The 23,694-nt window shown below is 36.8% G+C and overlaps 1 protein-coding gene across 1 annotated transcript; it reads left to right on the top strand.

Moving 5' to 3' along the window:
- The first annotated feature begins 10,964 nt into the window (after window positions 1-10,964).
- On the top strand, window positions 10,965-19,912 carry LOC145031204 (protein PAM71-homolog, chloroplastic). Its single transcript, XM_078979718.1, has 10 exons — window positions 10,965-11,383; window positions 11,670-11,826; window positions 16,782-16,965; window positions 17,063-17,110; window positions 17,384-17,480; window positions 17,581-17,744; window positions 17,831-17,896; window positions 18,450-18,500; window positions 18,972-19,076; window positions 19,603-19,912. The coding sequence occupies exons 1-10, from the start codon at window positions 11,236-11,238 to the stop codon at window positions 19,666-19,668; spliced, it is 1,086 nt and encodes a 361-aa protein (XP_078835844.1). The 5' UTR covers window positions 10,965-11,235; the 3' UTR covers window positions 19,669-19,912.
- Window positions 19,913-23,694: the final 3,782 nt, after the last annotated feature.

The following is a 23,694-nucleotide window of genomic DNA, read 5'->3' as shown; positions in this document are numbered from 1 at the left end:
CAACAATCTCTCCCTAACCTACTGTATCTGCTCTGTCGTCTGAAGCACAATCTTCATACTACCCATTACACGTTGCCCCACTTCTCCCCAACAAATGGGAGTCCGACACCTCCTCCCATACAACAGCTCAAAGGGTGGCATACAAATGCTCGGATAATGGCTGTTGTTGTAGGAAAATTCCTCCAAGGGTAAGTACGTGTCCCAACTCCCACCGAAATCCAACACACATGCCCGCAGCATATCCTTGAGCGTCTGAATCGTCCGCTCACTCTGTCCGTCAGTCTGGGGGTGGTACGCGGTACTGAAATGTAGTCTAGTACCCAATTCCTCATGGAATTTCTTCCAGAATCTAGAGGTGAAACGCACATCTCGGTCTGAGACAATCGAGATCGGTACTCCATGTCGTGCTACCACTTCCCTCACATATATCTCTGCCAACCTCTCTGCGGAAAAGCTCTCGCTAATAGCGAGGAAATGAGCGCTCTTCGTCAATCGATTTACAATCACCCAAATTGCATCGACGCCCCTCGCGGTCGTTGGCAATTTGGTGATAAAGTCCATGGCAATCTGTTCCCACTTCCACTTGGGAATCTCTAACGGCTGCAACTTGTCGTGCGGTCTCTAATGCTCGACCTTAACCCTGTGACATGTTAGGCACCTCTCCACGAACCATGCAATGTCCCTCTTCATATAGGGCCACCAATACTCCCTTTTCAGATCCAAATACATCTTAGTGGCCCCGGGATGGATCGAGAACTTCGATCGATGAGCCTCTTCCATCAAAATGTTACGCGTTCCGCCCACATGCAGTACCCAGATCCGACCCTGAAACATCATAACCCCCGACCATCGGTGATGAACTCTGATACTTGCCCGACAACCCGCTCTCTCTTCTGGTTTTCTGGCCTAACAGCCTTGGTCTGAGCTCCTCGAATGGTGTCCAACACCAAAGTCATCACGGTCAACCTCATACAAATGTCACGCATCGGAACACTCTCTGCCCTACGACTCAAGGCATCGGCCACCACGTTGGCTTTTCCCAGGTGGTACAGGATCTCGCAATTATAATCCTTTACCACATCCAGTCATCTCCTTTGTCGCATATTCAGGTTGGGCTGATCCATCAAGTACTTCAAGCTCTTGTGATCCGTGTATATGGTACATCGGACCCCATATAAATAGTGACGCCAGATCTTGAGGGCGAACACCACTGCCCCTAACTCCAAATCATGGGTAGGATACCTCGCCTCATGAGGCTTCAGCTGCCTCGATGCATACGCTATCACATGACCCCTCTGCATGAGTACTGCTCCCAATCGTGTTATCGACGCGTCACAATATACCACAAAATCCTCCATTCCCTCTGGAAGGTCTAACAACGGGGCTTCACATAATCTCTAGCAAAGTGTCTCGAAGGAGGCCTGCTCCTCTGGACCCCAAGCAAAAACTACACCCTTCCGGGTCAACTTGGTGAGTGGCACGGCGATCTTGGAGAAATCCCTGATGAATCTCCGATAATAGCGTGCCAGCCCTAGAAAACTCCTGATCTCCGTGGGCAACCTCGACACCTCCGAACTCATCACCGCTTCAATTTTGGCGGGGTCGACCAATATCCCTTTTTGGTTAACGACATGTCCCAGGAACTGGACCTCTCGTAACCAGAAATCACACTTGGAGAACTTGGCATAAAGCCTCTCCGATCTCAAAACCCCTAGGATCTCCCTCAGATGCTCCTCATGCTGCTCTTTAGATCTCGAATACACCAAAATGTCGTCGATGAATACGATTACCGAGCGATCTAACATCAGTCTGCACACCCTGTTCATGAGGTCCATGAACACCTTTGGTGCGTTGGTGAGCCCGAAAGGCATCACCACAAACTCGTAATGCCCGTAACGAGTCCTAAATGCTGTCTTCTGAATATCCTCATCTCGTACCCTCACCTGATGATATCCAGACCTCAAGTCGATCTTGGAAAACTAAGATGCTCCCTATAACTGATCGAACAAATCGTCAATCCTTGTCAACGGGTAACGGTTCTTGACCATCAATTTGTTCAACTCCCGGTAGTCAATGCACATCCGGTGTGAACCATCCTTTTTCTTGACAAAAAGGATAGGAGCTCCCCACGGTGAACTACTCGGCTGAATAAACCCCTTTCCCAGCAGCTCCTGCAACTGCGAGGATAACTCCTACATCTCTGGAGGCGCAAGGCAATAGGGCGCCTTAGCGATAGGTGCGACTCCTGAAACCAAATCGATACTGAACTCCACCTGCCTCACAGGAGGTACACCCGGCAACTCCTCTGGTAATACATCCGGGAACTCACGCACTATCGGAACCTCTCCTATAGACCTCGGTTTCTCCGACTCAACCCTCGCGTCCATAACATATGCTATGAATCCCTTACATCCCTGCTGAAGACTCTGCCTCGCCCTGGCGGCTGAGCAAAACGCTGACCCGGAATGTGTACCCTCGTCGTACACCGTAAGAACTCCCCCACTAGGGTCTCGCATGGTCACTAGTTGTCGCTCGCAGTCGATGATAGCTCTAAATCTGCTCAACCAGTCCATGCCCTAGATGACACAGACATCCCCCATCGCAATAGGGACCAAATCTATCGGAAACTGAACCCCGAAAATCTCGAGTACACAACCACAAATCACCTCGGTGGCATACACCGCTCTCTTATCCGCTATGGAAACTTTCAGAGGTCGACTCATCGCCTCTCTACTAGTACTGATGTGTTGGCTAAAGGCCAACGATACAAAAGATCGACTCGCACCCGAGTCAAATAACACTAGAGCAGGTACAGAATTCACAAGGAAGGTACCGGCTACGACATCAGGAGCTGCGCAGACCTCCTCTGCAGTCAACTGGAAGGTTCTCCCATGTGCCTTCGGTGCTTCAACCTTCGTAAGCTGAACATTCGCAGCTCTCACCACAGCAGCGGCTGATCCCGGAAATGCTCCCTGCGCTGACCCCCGCAACTGTGGACACTCTGCCTTCCGGTGTCCAGTCTGGTTGCAATGGAAACAGACTGAAAACCCCTTGGGGCAATACTTGGCCATGTGCCCCTCCTTGCCACACTTGTAGCAAGACCCTGCTCTGCAAATCCCCTCGTGGCTCTTGTCGCACTTGCCACAAGTGCGGCCCTTCTGGTTCCCAGATCTCGAATCAACGGTTTTGACCCGCTTGGCTGCCGGCTGAGACTGAGTCGGTCGCCGATCCTTTCCCTGAGACTCAGCCTCCTCCCTGGCTTGGGTCTCCAACTCTATCTCCCTCTTCCGGGCATTTTCCTGAAGCTCGGACAATGTCCGGTACGTCGAGTTCGCCACAAACTCATGTATATCCCTCCTCAAAATGCTCAAATATCGGCTCATGCGTGCCTTCTCGGAGGACACATGCTCTGGGCAGAAGATCTCCCGCTCACGAAACATCCTCGTAATCACCGTAACAGACTCAATACCCTGCTTGAGGGTCAGAATCTCCTAGGCCAAACACTCCCTCTCCACCTGGGGAACGTACTCATCTCAAAACATAGCGGTGAACCTCTCCCAGGTCACCGCAGTAAGCTCAGCAGGCGTAAAGTGCGCTGTCACAAACTTCCACCAGCCCTTCGCTTTCAGCGCGAACCGGACTCTCAAATGCTCTGGAGATGAGAAAGTAAAGAAACACCCCTCTATGTCTGAAATCCATCTCATCGCCGCGATCGGGTCCTAGGTCCCGTCAAACTCCGGTGGTTTTGTGTTGCTGAACTCTCAGAACAACAACGCATCACCACCCTGCAGCCTAGTCGTAGCTATAGCTGCAGTGTCCGCAGCAACAACAGCCTCAGAAAAAGCAACATATCTCTCATCAAATGTCTCCATCAGAGTGGTATTGATAGAACCGAACATCTCTGGTATCTCTGCCCTGATGGCCGCAACCACCTCCTCCTGGATGATCCTACGGATCTCCTCGTCACTCGAACTGCCGATCACTGGGGGGTGGCGCGTCCCAACCATGGTCTCCTTCTGAAATACAACATAAGAATATTAAAGACCCTTTTCGAGTATAAACACACTCGATAACTCCACCCTACTCGTTCCTTGGTGCCCCAAAGGATTCTTACTTAGACTGCGTACCAACTCGGTATCTTCAGTAGTACGGGCCCAATACTATCGTCCATACCACGTTGGCATTCATCCCAATTCCTCCTCCTTGAGCCTCAAATCCCAAGTACTCTACTCTTTCTATCATGTGCTACTCACTAACAAAACTCTCATGAGCACCTCGCTGCTATCTAAATCACTCTTAAGCATATCTAGCAGCGAAAACCCTAGACTAAGGCATCATATATCAGGCCACTCTAGTCCTAATAAGAATACCTAGTCTACTCTAGCATGCATATCGTAACTCATCATATATCATATATAACATATCTGATAATCACTTATTAAGAGGGTATTTTTGGGAAATCACCGTTCGGGCGCTGGCTGATCGTACACACGGCTCTGCTCTGTTTGTCTCAAGACTCTTTTTACTCTTTTTCAAAAAATATTATTTGTTTATTATTAAAAGTTTCCTCAAATCCCCATTTTGAGTTCAGATACGCCCGAAGATATATCCGAATCCCTCAAACCAAGGCTCTGATACCAACTTGTAACACCGTAAAAATTTGAACATTTTTTCACTTTTGTAACCCATAAAATATCATTTGAAATCATAAACAAAACATTGTATCAACATTGTATTAGTACAAAACCCAAGATCAAAATATATATATATATATATATATATATATATATATATAAACTCTGGTATGCGTGTGTACGAATCATGTTGGCGCCTTCCCGCGATCATCACTGGTACCTGAAACACATAACACATAACACTGTAAGCATAAATGCTTAGTGAGTTCCCCAAAATACCACTTTAACACATAATAGCCACCCGAGGCTGGAACTCTATTGACCCTCAGGTCTAGGTGTCTCAGTGGGGCCCTCCAGCCCCAACTCTCTATGAACCCTCTGGCCCTAACTCTGTGGACCCAAAAGTCCTAACTCTGTGGAGCCGAAGGTCCTAACTCTGAATCATGCATAACACATAATAAATCATAGCACATAAATAACATGCAATTACTCTGGCATATAACTCTAAAATACTCTATCACATAACTCTGTTACCACACTAGGTAAAGTATAGTGAGAAGACTCACCTCAGGCGTCTCAGTAAATCTCTGACTCGGTAGAAATATTGCCTAGTCTTCGCCTATTCACATAAAGAAAATACTCTTATAAATATAACTCTCGAGACTAGACTCAACCTGCCATTGGCACCCTCAGGAGGGAAAAAGGCTAATTTACCCCCCTCTCGACACAAGTACTCCATTGACCAAACCCTAAAAGTCAACGGTCACACTTTGACCCTACTCGCCGAGTGCACCCTGGTGACTCGGCGAGTTCACACATGTTCTTTAACACTTTGCCCCGCTTGGCATGCCGAGTCCCTCCCTATGCTTGACGAGTCATACTAGACATGAAACGCGGGGCCACCACGACTGAACTCGCCGAGTCTCAAGAACAACTCGGCGAGTACCGCCTTGAACTCCAGTCCTCTAACTCCCTTCTGACTCACTGAGTCATTCCACAACTCAGCAAGTCTACTCACTGAGCAATTTACGTGAAACCCTAACCCAACTCGCCGAGTCTCAGGAACAACTCGGCGAGTTCATGCCATGCACAAACTCTATTGGCCTCCTAAGGTCAGATTTGTTTCCCTAAATCAAAGATCTGGCCTTCCCAAGCATGAATGTTACGTAAAGCTCGAAACTTGATGCTTGTATAACAACAAGGCATCAAAAGGAGATTTAGTCCCAAAAATGGCAACCTAAGTCCAATAACCCCAAACTGATTCATAAAGCTCGAAGGGTTGAGGTCTCTAGACCTCTTTGAGTCCAGATCCAAGGCACAAACTCAAAGAGGGACCATTTGCTCCACATAATCACTCTCCAAAGGGGTTAGAAAACCCTAACTCTAATGATCAACACCAAACTGAAGGAGGTTAGAACTATTACCTCAAAATGAAGTCTCTGAATCTTTGGAACTGTTAAAATCGCACCTCCCCTTTGCTCTTGTGCACCTCCTTGTTGTCAAATCAAAGGTATAAGGATCAAAAGTGACTTCTTCTTCCTCACAACAATTTGGCTCACTTAGGGTTCTCTCAATGGATTGGTAGCCGCAATGAGAGGCTATAAGTGCCCTTAAATAGGCTCCAAACCCAGGGATTTAGGGTTTCACTTAACAGCGTGGACTCGTCGAGTCCAAAGTGAATCCGGATGAACAATCACGACCCTACTCGGCGAGTCTGCGCATCAACTCGCTGAGTTCCTTCTCATAATTCAAAATAAATATATAAAATAATATACCTGGAAACCTGGCTATTACAGAGGTTGGCCAGAGGAGTCAAACTTGAGCATCATCTACAGTTCTTGGAAGGTATAAAGTCGACACCTTGATCCTTCTTGTATTAGATCCCTTTTTGGGGAGATTTAGGGATTTTATAAGCCATTCTTGGTGACCAACCATGATTGCAAGTATGGTTGGGGTTGAGGCTTCAGATCCATGTTCCTTAAGGAGTTAGAAGGCAGAAAAGGATTGCCTTTGCACCCATGGAAAGCCCCATGCAACTCAAGAGCTTCTTTTAGGGTCTTTTTAGCTCATAGTCCCATGCATGCACATAAAGTTCATAACTTTATGTGCTAGATCGATCTTAGGAGCCTAGATCTATCATTTGGACAAGTGTTGTACATCAGAAATCAAGAAATGAGACTTGGACAACCTTGACTCGGCGAGTCCGAGGCTTGACTCCCCTTTTCTGTTAAGGTTCAAAGGAACCCAGTTGAGTGTTAGAAGGGTTTTAGAGGGTCCAAGGGAGTGACCCAACGTATTGGACATAGCCATATGCCTGGAGTTCATAGGACTCGACGAGTGCATGAGCAGACTCGGTGAGCCCAAGGCAATCTCCCAACTTTTGAAGATGAACTTGATGAGTTGTTCATACAACTCGGTGAGTCAAGGACATGACTTGTTTGTAGGATGAGGATGAACTCGACGAGTTGTTCATACAACTCGACAAGTAGGATGAAGGTTCATTCGAGGTTGTTTTAGAAGGAGAACTTGTCGAGTCATTGCTAAATTCGACGAGTAGAAGCGTGGAGAAGGACATATGAAAGGTAGGGACTCGACGAGCTAGAGGCCCAACTTGGCGAATCAGGTCAATTAGAAGTTGACTTTGACTTTGACTTTGACTTGGTCAGGGGTAAAATAGTCATTTTACCCTAAGAATAGTTATCAGTGTCTGACTAAGTGTTTTATGGGATTTATAGTCGGAGGATCACCGGAGCAGCAGTCGGACATCTGTCGATCAGCTTTTCAGTAGTCAGCCTTACGAGGTGAGTTACCTTCCAGTAGGGGTGGGTCTAGGGCACCAATGTTGGCAGTAGGTGATTATGGGTGAGATGGTTATCTTTGTGATAATTGTCTGGTTGATATATTTGTGTCGAGTATGTGTTAATAGTAGTAGAGTGTGCTAGCCCTTGGTTACCGGTTGAAAGATACCGAAGACGATTACTGATTGAAAGATACCGAAGGGGTGGACAAAACCCACACATGTATAGTTGTATGCTTATGATATGTCATTATGTGACTTAGTATGCCTGTGTATGTTATCATGAAACCAATATGTTATGACATGTAATATGTGATAGGGGTAGGGGTGAAATAGTCCCTAGATACCGGTTGAAAGATACATAAGGGGAGGTTAGTTCCCGGATACCAGTTGAAAGATACCAAAAGGGAGGGTAGCTCCTGGTTTCCGGTTGAAAGATACCAAAGGGGAGGGTAGCTCCCGGTTTCCGGTTGAAAGATACCGAAGGGGAGGGTAGCTCCCGGTTGCCGGTTGAAAGATACCGATGATTATGTGTTATGGGTATGGTGGGGAACTCACTAAGCTTTGTGCTTACAGTTTTAGTTTTGGTTTTAGGTACCTCTTGGTCTAAGGGGAAAGAGCCGGTGGTGTAGCAGCTCATCACACACGCATGTTTTTCGCATGACTTGGGGGAACTGACTTGTTTGTAGGACGAGGATGAACTCGACGAGTTGTTCATACAACTCGACAAGTAGGATGAAGGTTCATTCGAGGTTGTTTTAGGGGACATGACTTGTTTGTAGGACGAGGATGAACTCGACGAGTTGTTCATACAACTCGACAAGTAGGATGAAGGTTCATTCGAGGTTGTTTTAGAAGGAGAACTTGTCGAGTCATTGCTAAATTCGACGAGTAGAAGCGTGGAGAAGGACATATGAAAGGTAGGGACTCGACGAGTTAGAGGCCCAACTCGGCGAGTCAGGTCAATTGGAAGTTGACTTTGACTTGGTCAGGGGTAAAATAGTCATTTTACCCTAAGAATAGTTATCAGTGTCTGACTAAGTCTTTTATGGGAATTATAGCCGGAGGATCACCGGAGCAGCAGTCGGACATCTGTCGATCAGCTTTTCAGCAGTCAGCCTTACGAGGTGAGTTACCTTCTAGTAGGGGTGGGTCTACGACACCAATGTTGGCAGTAGGTGATTATGGGTGAGATGGTTATCTTTCTGATAATTAGCTGGTTGATATATTTGTGTCGAGTATGTGTTAGTAGTAGTAGAGTGTGCTAGCCCTTGGTTACCGGTTGAAAGATACCGAAGACGATTACCGATTGAAAGATACCGAAGGGGTGGACAAAACCCACACATGTATAGTTGTATGCTTATGATATGTCATTATGTGACTCAGTATGCCTGTGTATGTTATCATGAAACCAATATGTTATGACATGTAATATGTGATAGGGGTAGGGGTGAAATAGCCCCCAGATACCGGTTGAAAGATACATAAGGGGGGGTTAGTTCCCGGATACCAGTTGAAAAATACCAAAAGGGAGGGTAGCTCCTGGTTTCCGGTTGAAAGATACCAAAGGGGAGGGTAGCTCCCGGTTTCCGGTTGAAAGATACCGAAGGGGAGGGTAGCTCCCGGTTGCCGGTTGAAAGATACCGATGATTATGTGTTATGGGTATGGTGGGGAACTCACTAAGCTTTGTGCTTACAGTTTCAGTTTTGGTTTCAGGTACCTCTTGGTCTAAGGGGAAAGAGCCGGTGGTGTAGCAGCTCATCACACACGCATGTTTTTCGCATGGAGTTTCCTGGGAGTGTACTCTGATTTATTTTACTTTTGACAAAGTGGTTTTTATGGTGACATGTTTTGGATTATTGACATATTGATTGTGACTTGAGATATCATTATGAATTTTTTTATATCGATGGTTTTTATGTTATAATTTATTTAAAAACAAATTTTTTGGCCTTGAATTTTAGGATGTTACAAAATAATTGGCAACTTATTATATTTTTTGAATTTGTAGGATTGTATTGGTGCCATCGATGGAACACACGTGAAGGCCTTTGTTCCGCAACGTGACCAAATCAAATACATTGGACGAAAGAATTGTGTTACTCAAAATATTATGGCAACATGTGATTTCAACATGTGCTTTACCTTTGCGTGGGCTGGAGAGAGGGGACTGCACATGACACGAGAATTTTCAATGATGCGCGAAGGAGACGTAAAGTTAAGTTTCCACTTCCAGCCGATGGTTAGTATCATTACTTATTAATAGAAGTTTTATATTTTCAAACCACATAAATGAATAACAATTTTTTTTTTTTTTTTTTTTTTTTTACTTCTATAGGTAAGTTTTACCTTGTAGAAGTCGAATATCCTAATACAAAAGGTTATCTTGCTCCCTACAAAGGTTCAAACATCCGTTATCACATTCCTGATTTTCGACGTGGATAGACTCGTGCCTCGCGGGAACCAAAAAGCTTCAAAGAAAAATTTAACTACTATCATTCGTCACTTCGCAATGTAATTGAACGAACTTTTGGAGTCTGGAAGGCTCGGTGTGTGTTACTAAGAGATATGCATGTAAATTTCAACTTCGAGACCCAAGTAAAAATTGTGCTAGCTTCAATGGCAATTCACAATTACATTAGAATAAGCGGTAGTGGTGATGCAACATTTCAAATAACGCAAGAAGAATCTTATATTCCACGCAATAATGAAGAACCCGATGATGATATTGAACCACATGACGAAGTATCAAGTACACGACGCAGAAGTGACGATATCTATATGAGTGCAGTACGCGATATGATTGCGAGCCAAATATTCTCAATGTCAAACGCTCGTGCACGTAATGACGTATGATTTGTTTTGAAACGATTTTTATGATTTAATGTAGTAGCATAAAACTATTTTGGTTAGTATGTTTGATATTTTGGATAATATGTTGGATAATATAGATTTGGAATGAAATTTGTGGTTTCATATAAATAAAAAAAATGTTTTTTTAGGTAAAAATAGGTGTAAAAATAATGTGCAAAATGTTTTTTTAGTTATTATGAATAAAAAAAATATTATTATTATTATTTAAAAAACAAAAATGTTTTGTTTGAATAAGAAAATTATGTTAAAATATAAGAGGAAGTCTTATTTTTTTTATTTTTTTTTATCTCATTTTACTCGTATTAACTGTTTTGTTTATCAAATATTTATTGTTTATTATTTATTTCTACTACAATAAGATAATCCAAACATTTTTTAAAAAGCTATTTATTTCCACCACAATAAATAATACAATAAGTAAACAAGCTAAAAACTTATTTATCCAAACACCCTCTTAATATTATATGACACTAAGAATTTGTCTTGATTACATTTGGAAAATTCAGGTGTCGATGTTTAATGTAGATGCTGATACTCAAGAAAACGAGATCACCTACAAGTAACTCGCATCAACATTCATCCAATCATAAATAACCCAATTGCCCAACAAGACCAACGACGTCGTTTCTAGAAACCTGCCAATTTGCCATCATTTCTTCTTTTTTTTTTTTTTCTATCCACCCGACCATCGGGTACGGCAAATCTCCCACGACTCTAGCAACAAATCATACTTTTGCCCCCCAAAAAAGATAGAGTTGTTGGTGTCCGATTCCTCAACCCTCATCATCAACAACACTGGTTATACCCTCTTCATTCTCTTCACCCATTTAACATCAAAGTTCCAGTATCCCACAGTTCGATTGTTTCAGATGCATTTACTGAAAGAAATGGATCTGAAATTATAAGTGAAACCCCACTTCGCCATAGAGATGACAGGCCTAATTCTCCATCAAACACCAGTATTGGTGTCATCAAATACAAGACCGAAGCTTCCTTTATTGGTTTCTCCAGATTCTTCGCGTTTCTTTGCTGATTTATCCACAAGAACGACATGTTCGTCCTCTTCATCGTCATCATGTAAGTTTTCTCTTGCATTTCAGTTCTCAAAATTTCATGGTTTCTGCTACAGCCTGCTTAATTTCTCTTAATTTTGTATAAAATCAACAGATATTTAGTTGCGTATCCGTAATTCACTCTTGAATTCGTGAGTGTACTTTATTATTCTGGGGTTTTATCTAGTTTGAGAATTTCGAGGGTTTATTTTGGTTGGAACTCAAACGAGAAAACGATTCCATTATGAAGATGAATGCTGTTAAAATAAAAGGAAACGCATAAAATTAATGGAATTTTGTTCTTTATACAGTTGAAAGAAGAGATATATTGAAACCACACTTGCGAGGCAACAGAGTTACAGCAAATGCATTTAATGTTGGTGCTAGTTCTGGTGGATATGCAGAGAGAGATGGAAATGATAACCAAAATCTGTCTACTAATGATCAAACCAATGAAAGTTCACCAATGTGAGTTCTCTTCTGAATTTTGATTATATTGCTTTATGGGTTTTTTAGGTGATTCAGTTATGGGGAAGAAATGAGCTTTGGGATTGAATCTTTTCTTGTAAAGATTGGATTTTTTTTTTTCTTGCTTATTAAGTTGGGAAATGGGAATGATTGTTATCTATACACCAATTTGAAGATGAGTGATATAATCCAAATGTTATTGGATAAGCCCTGAAAGCATAATTTAAGATAGTGTTGGTAATGATGGAATTGGGGAAGGAATGGAATAGTTCATTCCATAGGAATGGGAACAACTTGTTTGTTTTACCTGATGGTAGAGGGTGTTTTTTTTTTTTTTTTTTTTTCATTCCATAAAAAAGTGCAATAATTGAATTTTATTTATATATTGTTTAATGAGAAAGGATTTTTTTTAAAGTTTTTTTATTATTTTAATTTGATTAAAATTTCATTTTGTTGAATTAACGAAAAAATATAAAAATTTGAAATTATTTGGGTTATGATGTTGATTTTTTATTGTACAAAAACTTCATTAATCATAACTGAAGTAATGAATAGAATAGAGTTGAATTTATGTACTGATTTTGTGTGTAATCATAGTTGTCGACTCGTGACTTGAAATGGAAATTTTCAACTCGTGACTTGACTCGTAAGGGTCATGATATATATATATATATATATATATATATATATATATATATATATATATATATATATATATATATATAGGGAAGAGTTATATGGAAAATGAATGATTAGGGCAACACATATTTGAACCAATGAAAACATGACAACACATCACTTCCACAATAACTGCCACAATACATTACTTGTGAAGAAAGAAATGGACACGTGTCATTTGATTATTGGTTCCGGTAGATGTTGCCCTAGTTATTTGTTTTCCATAGAACTCATTCCTATATATATATATATATATATATATATATATATATATATATATATATATATATATATATATATATAATACGTGTTAAATATTGATGCACCTTTACTAAAACATTGCAAGTTCGAAAGTTAGAACGTGGGACTTGTTACTTGTTCAAAAATCATACAAAATATCATATAATATCTAACAATATCATAACTAGTGAAAGTCATCATCTGTATCACTATTAAACTTCAAAGTGGTCACACATCATCTTTATCTTATTCTAGATTAAACAGATATTTCTTGGAGTCCAACCTCATCTCTCTCCTGGTCATTATCAACAATTGTCGTTTTGCGTATTCGCAATTAGGACCTTGTTTAGGTTGCTCGGCCTTAGAAACAATTAAAACTCATAAGTATATTTATATTTTAACTATTTTATAAATCAAGGGAATGTAATATAATAATATTATTAAGAGCATAATATTTACCTCTTTTTCTTTTATTGCTACTAGTTCCTATATCCTCTTTACAACATTCATGGATATCCATCCACGAGATAACTTTCGTGAGACATGCATCCTCCTTTTCGGTGATCCATTCATCATCATCTGAATATGAATCCACATAACCGATAAAGAAATACGATCATAGGTTTCTGCTTGTTCTCGTATCTTTTCAAGCCTCGTATTGAGGTTAATATTGTATTTGACAAACACTAAAGCATTTAGCATTTGTTGCTCTAGACAGTTTCTCTTTTTGGAGTGTATATGGTCAAATGTAGTTGAAGCTTCAGGCACTCATTTTCATAGTTCAACCACTGATTGGAAGTTGGAACATCTTTCTCATTGCTTTGGTTGCAAATAAACCAAACATTCCAATGTTTTCATTGAACTTATCAAGTTGTTTATACGTTTTATGCCTATTAGGTCTATCATACATCTTCTCAATAAAGTTGTACAATTCAAGTTTGACTTTATAATCATCCAAAAGTCTCATGAAAATGAATGTTGTTTTCAAATTTAAAATAACATAATTATTAGTTCATTATATATAAAATAATAAGTATTTTTATTTTCATAAAAAGAGGTGAGACCTTGGATTAAAATAGTATCATGCAACATGATGGGCCTTTGGAGTTGCATATCCCATCTCGAGTTGTATATCCCATCTTAGATTAATCTTTTTCCCAAATTGATTGATATCTTGCTTCAATGCCATTAAAGTTTCCTTCATTTGCTTTTTTGCACGATCCATGGCTTTATATATATATATATATATATATATATATATATATATATATATATATATATATATATATATATATACCCCTCATAGGTTTTACATATCCATCTATAAGCCTCAATACTTTGTAAATAGGAATTACACAATTCAGACAATATTTTATTGTCTTTCAGAAGTTAACATCAACAAGAATAATATTTTCAACCAACTTCTCGTTATTTGAAGAAGCAAAGTTACATTCGGCCCACTTTTTGAAGCAAACAACTCCTGAATAGGAGTCTTCAACTCATGAAACTTTTTTAAAGTAAGAAATAAGGTAGCAAATTTTGTAACCACCGATCGAGTTAGTTCTTTATCACCGGTAAACCTTTGAAACATTTAAACCTTTGAAACATTGATAAACAAACACCATGTCAATAGATATACACAGTTATTTTCTTTGCTTTTTCTATGGTGTCTATGAAGATTTTACCGTCTCCAATATCTTGTAACATCAAGTCCATTAATTGTGTAGCACACGGTAATCAAAACAAGCGAAGTCTCTTTCCAACAATGCTTCGACTTATGTGTTAGCTGGTACCATATTAGAAAGTAAGAGACCTTGCTTATTTTGATCACAGTGTGCTGCACATTTAATCGACTTGATATTATTAGAGACGGTAAAACCTTCAAGCACACCATAGATAAAACAAAAGAAAGTAACCGTGTACATCTATCAACATGGTGTTTTGCTATTATTGTTTCAAAGGTTTTTCGGTGATCGAGAACTAACTCGAGCGGGAGTTACAAGATTTGCTATCTCATTTCTTGCTTTAAAAAGTTTCATGAGTTCACATCTCATGCTTAATCATATTGTCAAAACATGCTTCTAAAGCATGTCTTTCCTAATAAAATAATCAAGAAACCATATATTGTCTCTTCTTTTATTAACTCACAGCAAAAAGAAGAAAAGACAAAGATCGGTATAAAAATACTTTCAAGTAAGATATAAACTCATAATATAAAAGACAAAAGTCTTTCTAGTCCAAAAAGATATACATTGATTTATATATCATACATTATAATATATTATGGTACTTAGCATTTGAAATTAATATTTTAAAAAATAAATGATTTCCAATTAACTATAAGAGTTATGAATATTTATCAATAATAAAATTCTTATGAATAATCTATTTGTGTCAACTTGTTTTTGGTGTGACTTTTTAGAAGCATATGTTATTAGTAATATCATTCTAAAATGATTCTTGAGCATATAAATCTTTGAAAATATTGTTTGAGTTGTGTAATTCCTATTTATAAAGTATTAAGCGTTATGGATGGAGATGTAAAACTTGCAATGGGGTAATATATATATATATATATATATATATATATATATATATATATATATATATATATATATATATATATAAAGCCATGAATCATGCAAAAGAGAAAATAAAGAGGCGTTGAAGCAAGATATAAATCCATTTGGGAAAAAGATTGATCTGAAATGGGATATATAATTCTATAAAGCCCCTTGATGTTGATAGATACTATCTTAATCCAATGTTGCACTTCTTTTTATGAAAAAAAAATACTTTTTACTTTATATATAATGAACTAATAATTATGTTATTTTAAATTTTAAAATAATCTTCATTTTGATGAGAACTTTTGTGTTGATGATGAAGTCAAACTTGGACTGTACATCGTTATTGAGAAGATGTATAATAGACAAACAAACATAAAAATTCATGGGCAACTTGATAAGTTAAATGAAAGCATTGGAATGTTTGGTTTATCTAAAACAAAGTAATGAGAAAGAAGATACAACCCGCAAAGCAGTGGTTGGACTATGAAAACAAGTGCCCGAAACTTCAATATCTAGTCGTTCGTGTGCTAAGCCTCATATGTATTGTCACGGGATGTGAGAGAAATTGGAGTACATTTAACCATGTACATTTCAAAGAGAAACCGTTTAGAGCAACAATGGTTAAATGCTTCAGTGTTTGTAAAATACAATATTAACCTTAAATACGTGACTTGAAAATAGACGATATCAAGGAGAAACCTATGATCCTATTTCTTTATCGGATATAGATTCGGATGATGAATAGATCACCGAGACGGAGGATGCGTGTCTATCGGAAGATATCTCAGTGATGGATGTTCATGAATGTCTTAAAAAGAATGTAGGAACTAGTAGCAATAAAAAAAGAGACAAATATTAGGCTATTAATAATAGATATTATAGTATATTACCTTGATCTATAAAATAATCAAAACATAAATACACTTATGATATTGTTAGATGCTATATGATATTTTGTATGATTTTTGAACAAGTAACAAGTCATAAGTTGAAACTTGCAAACTTATATATATATATATATATATATATATATATATATATATATATATATATATATGTGTGTGTGTGTGTGTGTGTGTGTGTTTGAAAAATTCAGTTTTCGAGTCATGAGTTGACAGCTATGCCAAAGGGTGTTTCTTTTTCATGCCATCATGGAATGCAATGGCATGAAAAAGAAACACCATTTGGCATAGTTGTCGACTCGTGTCTCGAAAATGAAAATTCTGAACTCGTAATTTTTTCACCCGAATCCGTCAAGTATTAGGCGGGGACGGGCATTGTGAGCAGAGTACGGGTATGGGGATGGAGATTGTAGTCCCCGCTAATATCCACCCCCATTTGCATCCCTAAACGCAATGACTAATTCCATTACCCTTTCTATTCCATTCCTTTGTTATTCCATTCCATCAAACCAAACAGACCATAAATCTCTTTTAAATTATTTTACTTTTACCATGTGTTTCACAGTAAAAAGCTTCCAGATCAAATTCGTTATCCAGTCTCAATAGCCCTTGTGCTATCCGGATGTGCTTTAGTATTTTCAATAATCGCCTTTGGAAAGGGTGCACCTCCCTCTCTCTTAGCAGCAATCGCAAAGTCAGGCTTCACAGCTGCTTTTACATTAATTTTTGTTTCTGAAATTGGAGACAAGGTATATAAATATCCACCACATACTAATTATTTCCTTACATAAACGTATATTTAAACTGAAATTAGCAACTAATATCCACTTTCCTTTACTTGATCAGACGTTTTTCATTGCAGCTTTATTGGCCATGCAATATGATAAAGGACTGGTACGATCTCCTCATATCTCCAATAAATTTGTTACACTGGACATTACAAAACAAATTACATCCTTTCTAGGGCTATTTTCCACGATGAAAAGGGCATTCACGTCTTTTCACGAAATGACAGACTGACAGCGAGTCATTTTTCCACCTTTTTGAATGGGACAAAAAACGGCAGATTTTGTCGGTCCCCGTCCATTGCATGCCAAACACAGTATAACCTGTCATGTTCGTTGCATCAAATTCATTAACTTTTATGGATTAAAAAATTGTGATCAGGTTATTTTGGGATCAATGGGTGCTTTATCACTAATGACTGTTTTTTCGGTCATAATTGGAAGGATTTTTAATTCGGTTCCAGCTCAATTCCAGACAAGTAAATATTTCTATATTTCCGTTACAGCATTGCACTTTCATCTTCATTTTTTTTTTTTTTTTTTGTGTAAAATATGTCTAAATTTCCATGGTTTATGCAGCGTTGCCAATTGGAGAATATGCAGCAGTGACTCTTTTGATGTTCTTTGGTCTTAAAGCTATAAAGGATGCATGGGATCTTCCATCAAGTAATGCTAAAAATGGTGAGAAAAATAGTAATGAACTTGATGAATATGCAGAAGCTGAGGAATTGGTGAAAGAAAAGGTGATTAATGATCATTCATTTGACTTATATTTAACAATTTGAGTTTCTTTTTTTTTTTTTAAAACAAATATTTGGTATACATGTAGGCATCTAAACAGCTCAAGAATCCTTTTGAAATCATTTGGAAGTCATTCAGTCTTGTATTTTTTGCGGTAATCCTCTTCTTTTTTTTTTACTTACAATATTTTTTTTTACAATATTATACTTTGTGTTTTTTTATTTTGTATCATGGTGTTGTAGTTAGACAAACATATCCAATTATAGCAGTGAAAATTGTTTTGTATTTGGATGACATTGATATAATTTGGTATGTTTTTCAATTGAAAAGTCTTGATCTTTTTTTATTCATTAAAACTATAACTTGATCTTGAAACAGTGGGGAGATAATTTAAAGCCAAAAAAGATTTATATCGTCAAATATTGCTTTGTTTTATTATTGTTATATAATTTGGTAGATTTTTTAAAATACAATGCTCTAATAAGAAGAAATGGAGGTAGAATGCTATAAAAAGAATTCAATAAAGAATGTTGTTATTATTTCTTGTATTTAAGCCTTTATCACACCACTTTCTAAAAATGTCGATCTTTATAATCTTTTTGTTGGGTATGCGACTTTAAAACTATTTAACTTTCAATTCTTTTTTTGGATATGAAGCTGTTTATTTTTCATTAAAAAAATAAATAAATTTGATTGCAAATTTGTAGGAATGGGGCGACCGGTCAATGCTTGCAACCATAGCTCTTGGGGCTGCTCAGGTACATTAAAAATATGTAAATAATAATAAATAAATAAATAATTGAAAGTATGATGCTATTATAAATAAATTAAGACAAATCTTGATAAATTGTCCCTGTGGTTTCCATGAATATCAACTTCAGTCCCTAACTTTTTCCGATCTCGTGAAACCACAGGGACCTTCCATGACAAATCTTCATAAATGGTCCCTGTGGTTTCCATGAATATCAACATCAGTCCCTAACATTTTCCGATCTCATGAAACCACATGGACCTTCCATGACAAATCTTCATAAATGGTCCCTGTGGTTTCCATGAATATCAACATCAGTCCCTAACATTTTCCGATCTCATGAAACCACAGGGACCTTCCATGAGATCGGAAAAAGTTAGGGACTGATGTTGATATTCATGGAAACCACAGGGACTATTTATGAAGATTTGTCATAAATTAATGAAACCAAAAGTCATATTTTTTTTTTGTATGACAGTCTCCATGGGGTGTGGCAAGTGGAGCCATAGCTGGACATCTACTAGCAACCTCCATAGCAGCAGTTGGAGGGGCCTTTCTTGCCAATTATATTTCTGAAAAACTGGTAATTCTTTCTTTTGACTTGATTAGGTTATCTACCTTCAAAATTTTTAGTTATTTTTATTATAAGTTCTATGGGGTTTAATTACCTTTTCATTAATAATAATCATTAAACTAATGTATAGAATAGAGTTAAATCCCACAGAACTTATATAACAAAATAATATTTTTCCTCATCATGTCATGTTTGGTTGGCTTGAAGAAAACAAAATAAGTCATTCAAAATTTCAAACATGTTTTTTGTTGTGTATAATTACAAATCTAAATGAAATTAAACTGATAAATGACAAAAATATGTTATTTCATAGAAATAAGCTTTTTCAAATAAAGATATATTGTTAGATGAATTGCATATTAACAAATTGAACATCATGTAAAAAGTTAATTGTATGTATTAATATAATTGTTATAAGAATAAAAGATTTAATACCCTAAAACCTTAAAATAGAATTATATATAACAAGAAAAAAATTATTGTCATTTTTGAATTATAAAAAACAAATAATCTAATTGAAGTAATGATTTGTCAGGTTGGGTATTTGGGAGGAGTATTATTTCTACTTTTTGCTGTTGCGACATTTTTGGGGGTCTTTTAAGGAACTCGAAACAACCCAATGAGTAATGCTGAGAAGAACATGGTTATATGGATATAAATGTGTTCTTGGTGTATTTCTATATTGTGAATTAGATGATTAATCATTTAATCTTTTACATGTTGGATATGATTAATCATAATTTCGTTTTCAAGAGATTGAAAATTGTAGGGAGATAATAATATCAAATTGTTGGAAACAAAATCAAGGATGCAATATTTAACAAAGTTTACCAATTTGATTTTTACATCTACAATCTTCGGGTTTGTTTAAGATCTTAGAAAGTCAAAATTCGGCTTCATGTTCATCCTAACAAGTTTTGATCCATAAACATTAAGGGTCTGTTTGATAAAAATAAGTGAAAATTGTAACTTTTATTTATGTTTAGTGTGTAAGTTGTTGAAATTTATATAAAATTAAAAGTTTTCAAAAGTACTTAAAGTAGGTTTTGGTTAGGAGTTTTTTATTTTATTTATTTATTTTTTTAAAGTTAAAAAAGCTCCTCAATATTTTCAAAAGCTCGTTACTAAAGTCTAAACACGGCTAAAATATTTATCCAAACTGCAAGAAACTCAAAGGGAAGATAAAAACACATATAAAGGGTTAGTATGCCAAATTTAGCTATATTTAGATAAAAGATAAGGGGTTAATCACACAGTGAAAATAATGATTCTAGTATCCTTATTCTAGAATTTGGTTCCCAATTTTATTAGGCGATTTTTATCCTTACTCTAGTATTAGTATCACATGGCAATTAGGCTGATTTCTATTCTAAATAGGGTCTTAGTGGATTGTTTTTAACATATCAATTTGAGAATTAAATTTCGGTTATTGTAGGATTGGAGTTGTTACTTCATCTCGTGTTTGTTTTTATACCTTAATGTCTAGTAATATATTCGAGAACTTTATCAATAACAATTATGGTGCTTATTTATCAATTGTTGTGGTATTCTTTCGGTTTTGATGTATCAATTTATTTTACAATGTCCATAACATTTCCCTAACGTGTATCAACATTGTCTTATAATGGGATAAACAAATAATCCATGGGATTATGGGAACACGAAAAGTTAAAATAGTTAAAAAGTAATAGATAAATTTCCCTAGTCAGAAAGTAATTCATCGTAACTTTGATGCCACATGAGCAAATAATCCATAGGAACACGAAAAGTTAAAATAGTTATCGGTTAAATAATAAATAAATTTATTTTATAAAAAAATTATAATTAATAACAATTAGTCAAGCAACAAATAAAATTTAAAAAAATATATAAAACATGAGATAAAGATAAAATAACATGTGTGAGATAAAGTTTCAATAGCCTTTTAATCAAAGTGAATGTATCAATTTATTTTACAATGTCCATCATATTTACCTAACATACATTAACATTGTCGTATAACGGGATGAACAAATAATCCATGGAACACCAAAAGTTAAAATAGTTAGAAAGTAATAAACAAATCTCGCTGGTCAAAAAGTCCTTCATCGTAACTTTGATGCTACATGAGCAAATAATCCATTAAGAAAACCAAAAGTTAAAATAGTTATCGGTTAAATAATAAATAAATTGATTTTATAAAAAAATTATAATTAATAACAGTTAGTCAAGAAACAAATAAAATTTAAAAAATATATAAAACGTGCGATAAAGATAAAATAACATATGTAAGATAAAGTTTCAAATTTTAAATAATTAACATGAGTCAATCTTTGTGTTTGTATATTTGAATTAAGTTTTTTTAGATTTATCGAAATATATCTTTAATCTTTTTTTAATGTTTTTTGTTTTAGGTTATTTTTAACGTAATAGTTGAAAAGTTACATGATAGCTGAAAAATCAGCTGTCAACTTATCAGGTAGCTTGTAAAAAATAATATTTGATAAAACTAGTTGATGAACTAGTTAGAAGATATAAAATGATACTTAGAAAAAAAAAATGATTTTTATAATTAATTAAATGTATATTTGTAAAAAAAATTTAAAAACTATTGAAAAAGTTAGTTTAAGTAATTTTCAAAAAGTTAGTATGTCTTAAAAAAAAAAACTAGATTTTAAGCTATTTTTTAACTTGTCAAACTGTTGATACACGAAAGTGACCCTCAATAGTTATGAAGTGTATCTAGAAGCGAAAACTTGTTTTTAACTGAGTAGCGAAGAGTTTGGAAGCGAAGTGCTAGCGAGAAGTTAACTGCATTGTCTTGATTGGAGACTTCAAGACCGAAGATAAGGAGACGTGAAGAGTTGAAAGCTTTTGTCTATTATGGATATCGCAGTGTCAGAAAAGTAATGATCACCTTTTCTGACGTTGTGTGTTAGGTTGGTTTTGTCAGTCCTAAGCTTGAGAAGCATGGCCGTCTAGATCACAATTGTTTGGATTATCTTATTTGTTGACTTGTACTATTTCTTCCTATAAAAAGATAGTCTTGTAATCGTTTGAGTGTGTCTGATTTCATCCTACTTGTAACCTTATCATATCAATAAACAAGTCTCCCTATCATTCATATCTCTTTGTTCATACTTAGTTGTTCATCACTTAATAACATGTGTTTGACTGCAAACTAAGTTATGATTCCACTGGTATCCTTTTAACTTGCCTACATTTAATGATGTATATTGTTGTTATGTTTCCTTTATAATTTTGTTATCTTTTATTGTTGAATTTTAAAAAGATCCGTGAGATTAACTTAAATTCCACATCATAATCTCTTTATAACTAAGTTATTCTCTCAAGAATTGGTATCAGATCCATAGTGGTTGTTTTTAATTTCTTTGAAAATCCATAATCTCTTCTAAAGAAAAACTCTGATTTAAAAGGCCTTCTATACCACTTAGCTCATCTTTCTCAAAAACAAGGAAAATTGCACAACTTTACTCATTAAATGTATCTAACAATGTTGGAGGTTCTAATCAAGCTCCAATACTTGTTGTAAGTGAATATCATCATTAGTCTGAAAGAATGGAAAGAGATTTAAAAAGAATTGGTAAGGAAGTTTGGAGATATGTAGAAAAAGGACCACATGTACCTGTCCTTACACCCATTATCACTGATGGAACTCAAACCATACTTGGAGGTGGTCAAGCTTCCATGACCATACCTACCAAATATGACATAGAAAAGATGAAATTGATTTCTATGAAATCTCTTGTGGAGTTCCTCCTAACAATTTTGATCTTATTATTAACTGTAAATCTACAAAAGAAATCTGGTATGTTCTTAAAAATCTGTATTAAGAAACTGAACGAGCTCAATACAAGATGTTGACCACAACCTTGAATAATTTTAACAACTTCAAAGCTCATCCTGGAGACAGTCTTGATGATTCCTTCAAAAGATTCAACATCATCGTCACCAACCTCTCAAATGCAGGTATTACTCGAAGTGATCATGAAACAAATCTGCAGTTCCTGAATGGTTTAGCGAAGAAATGGATCATGGAAAAGATGATAGTTCAAGGAGACAACAAAATCAAAACCCTATCGATGTACAAAATCTACGATGAACTTCAAGCTCAAGAATTTACGATGATGAAAGACTATATGGATATTGGCGGACCACTCGTCTTGGTTGCTCACTGACCGTAGTATTCCAACAGACCACCTTAGTATCCTCATACCAAACCTCATATGATGACACACTGCATTCATATGAACTGGAGATGCAACCTAGTGATGAAGAAGCTTTTCAAAATGCCTTATCCTTGGTTAGCCAACAATTCAACGGGCTTCCACCACCAAACTATCTCAAAAATCAACAGTTTACCAGACACCTTTAACGGTAATTACAATGCACAGAACAACTCTCCTTACCACTATCTTCAACCCTCCAGATATCCTAGAAACCGCCATATCAACCAGTCTTAGAATACACATTTGATGCTTACCAACTCCATTGAAGCACCAAAAGAAGACAAACCTTCTAACACCGTAGTTGGCACCAAAGAGAAGAAATATGGAGTTCTCATATGCCATAAATGTCACAAGGAAAATCACTTTACTAGAGATTGAAAGGCTAATGTGGTGAAGGA

Source organism: Lactuca saligna, chromosome 2, assembly GCF_052625555.1.
Source record: "Lactuca saligna cultivar CGN05327 chromosome 2, ASM5262555v1, whole genome shotgun sequence".
Taxonomy (NCBI): Eukaryota; Viridiplantae; Streptophyta; class Magnoliopsida; order Asterales; family Asteraceae; genus Lactuca; species Lactuca saligna.
This window is presented reverse-complemented; position numbering and strand designations above follow the sequence as displayed.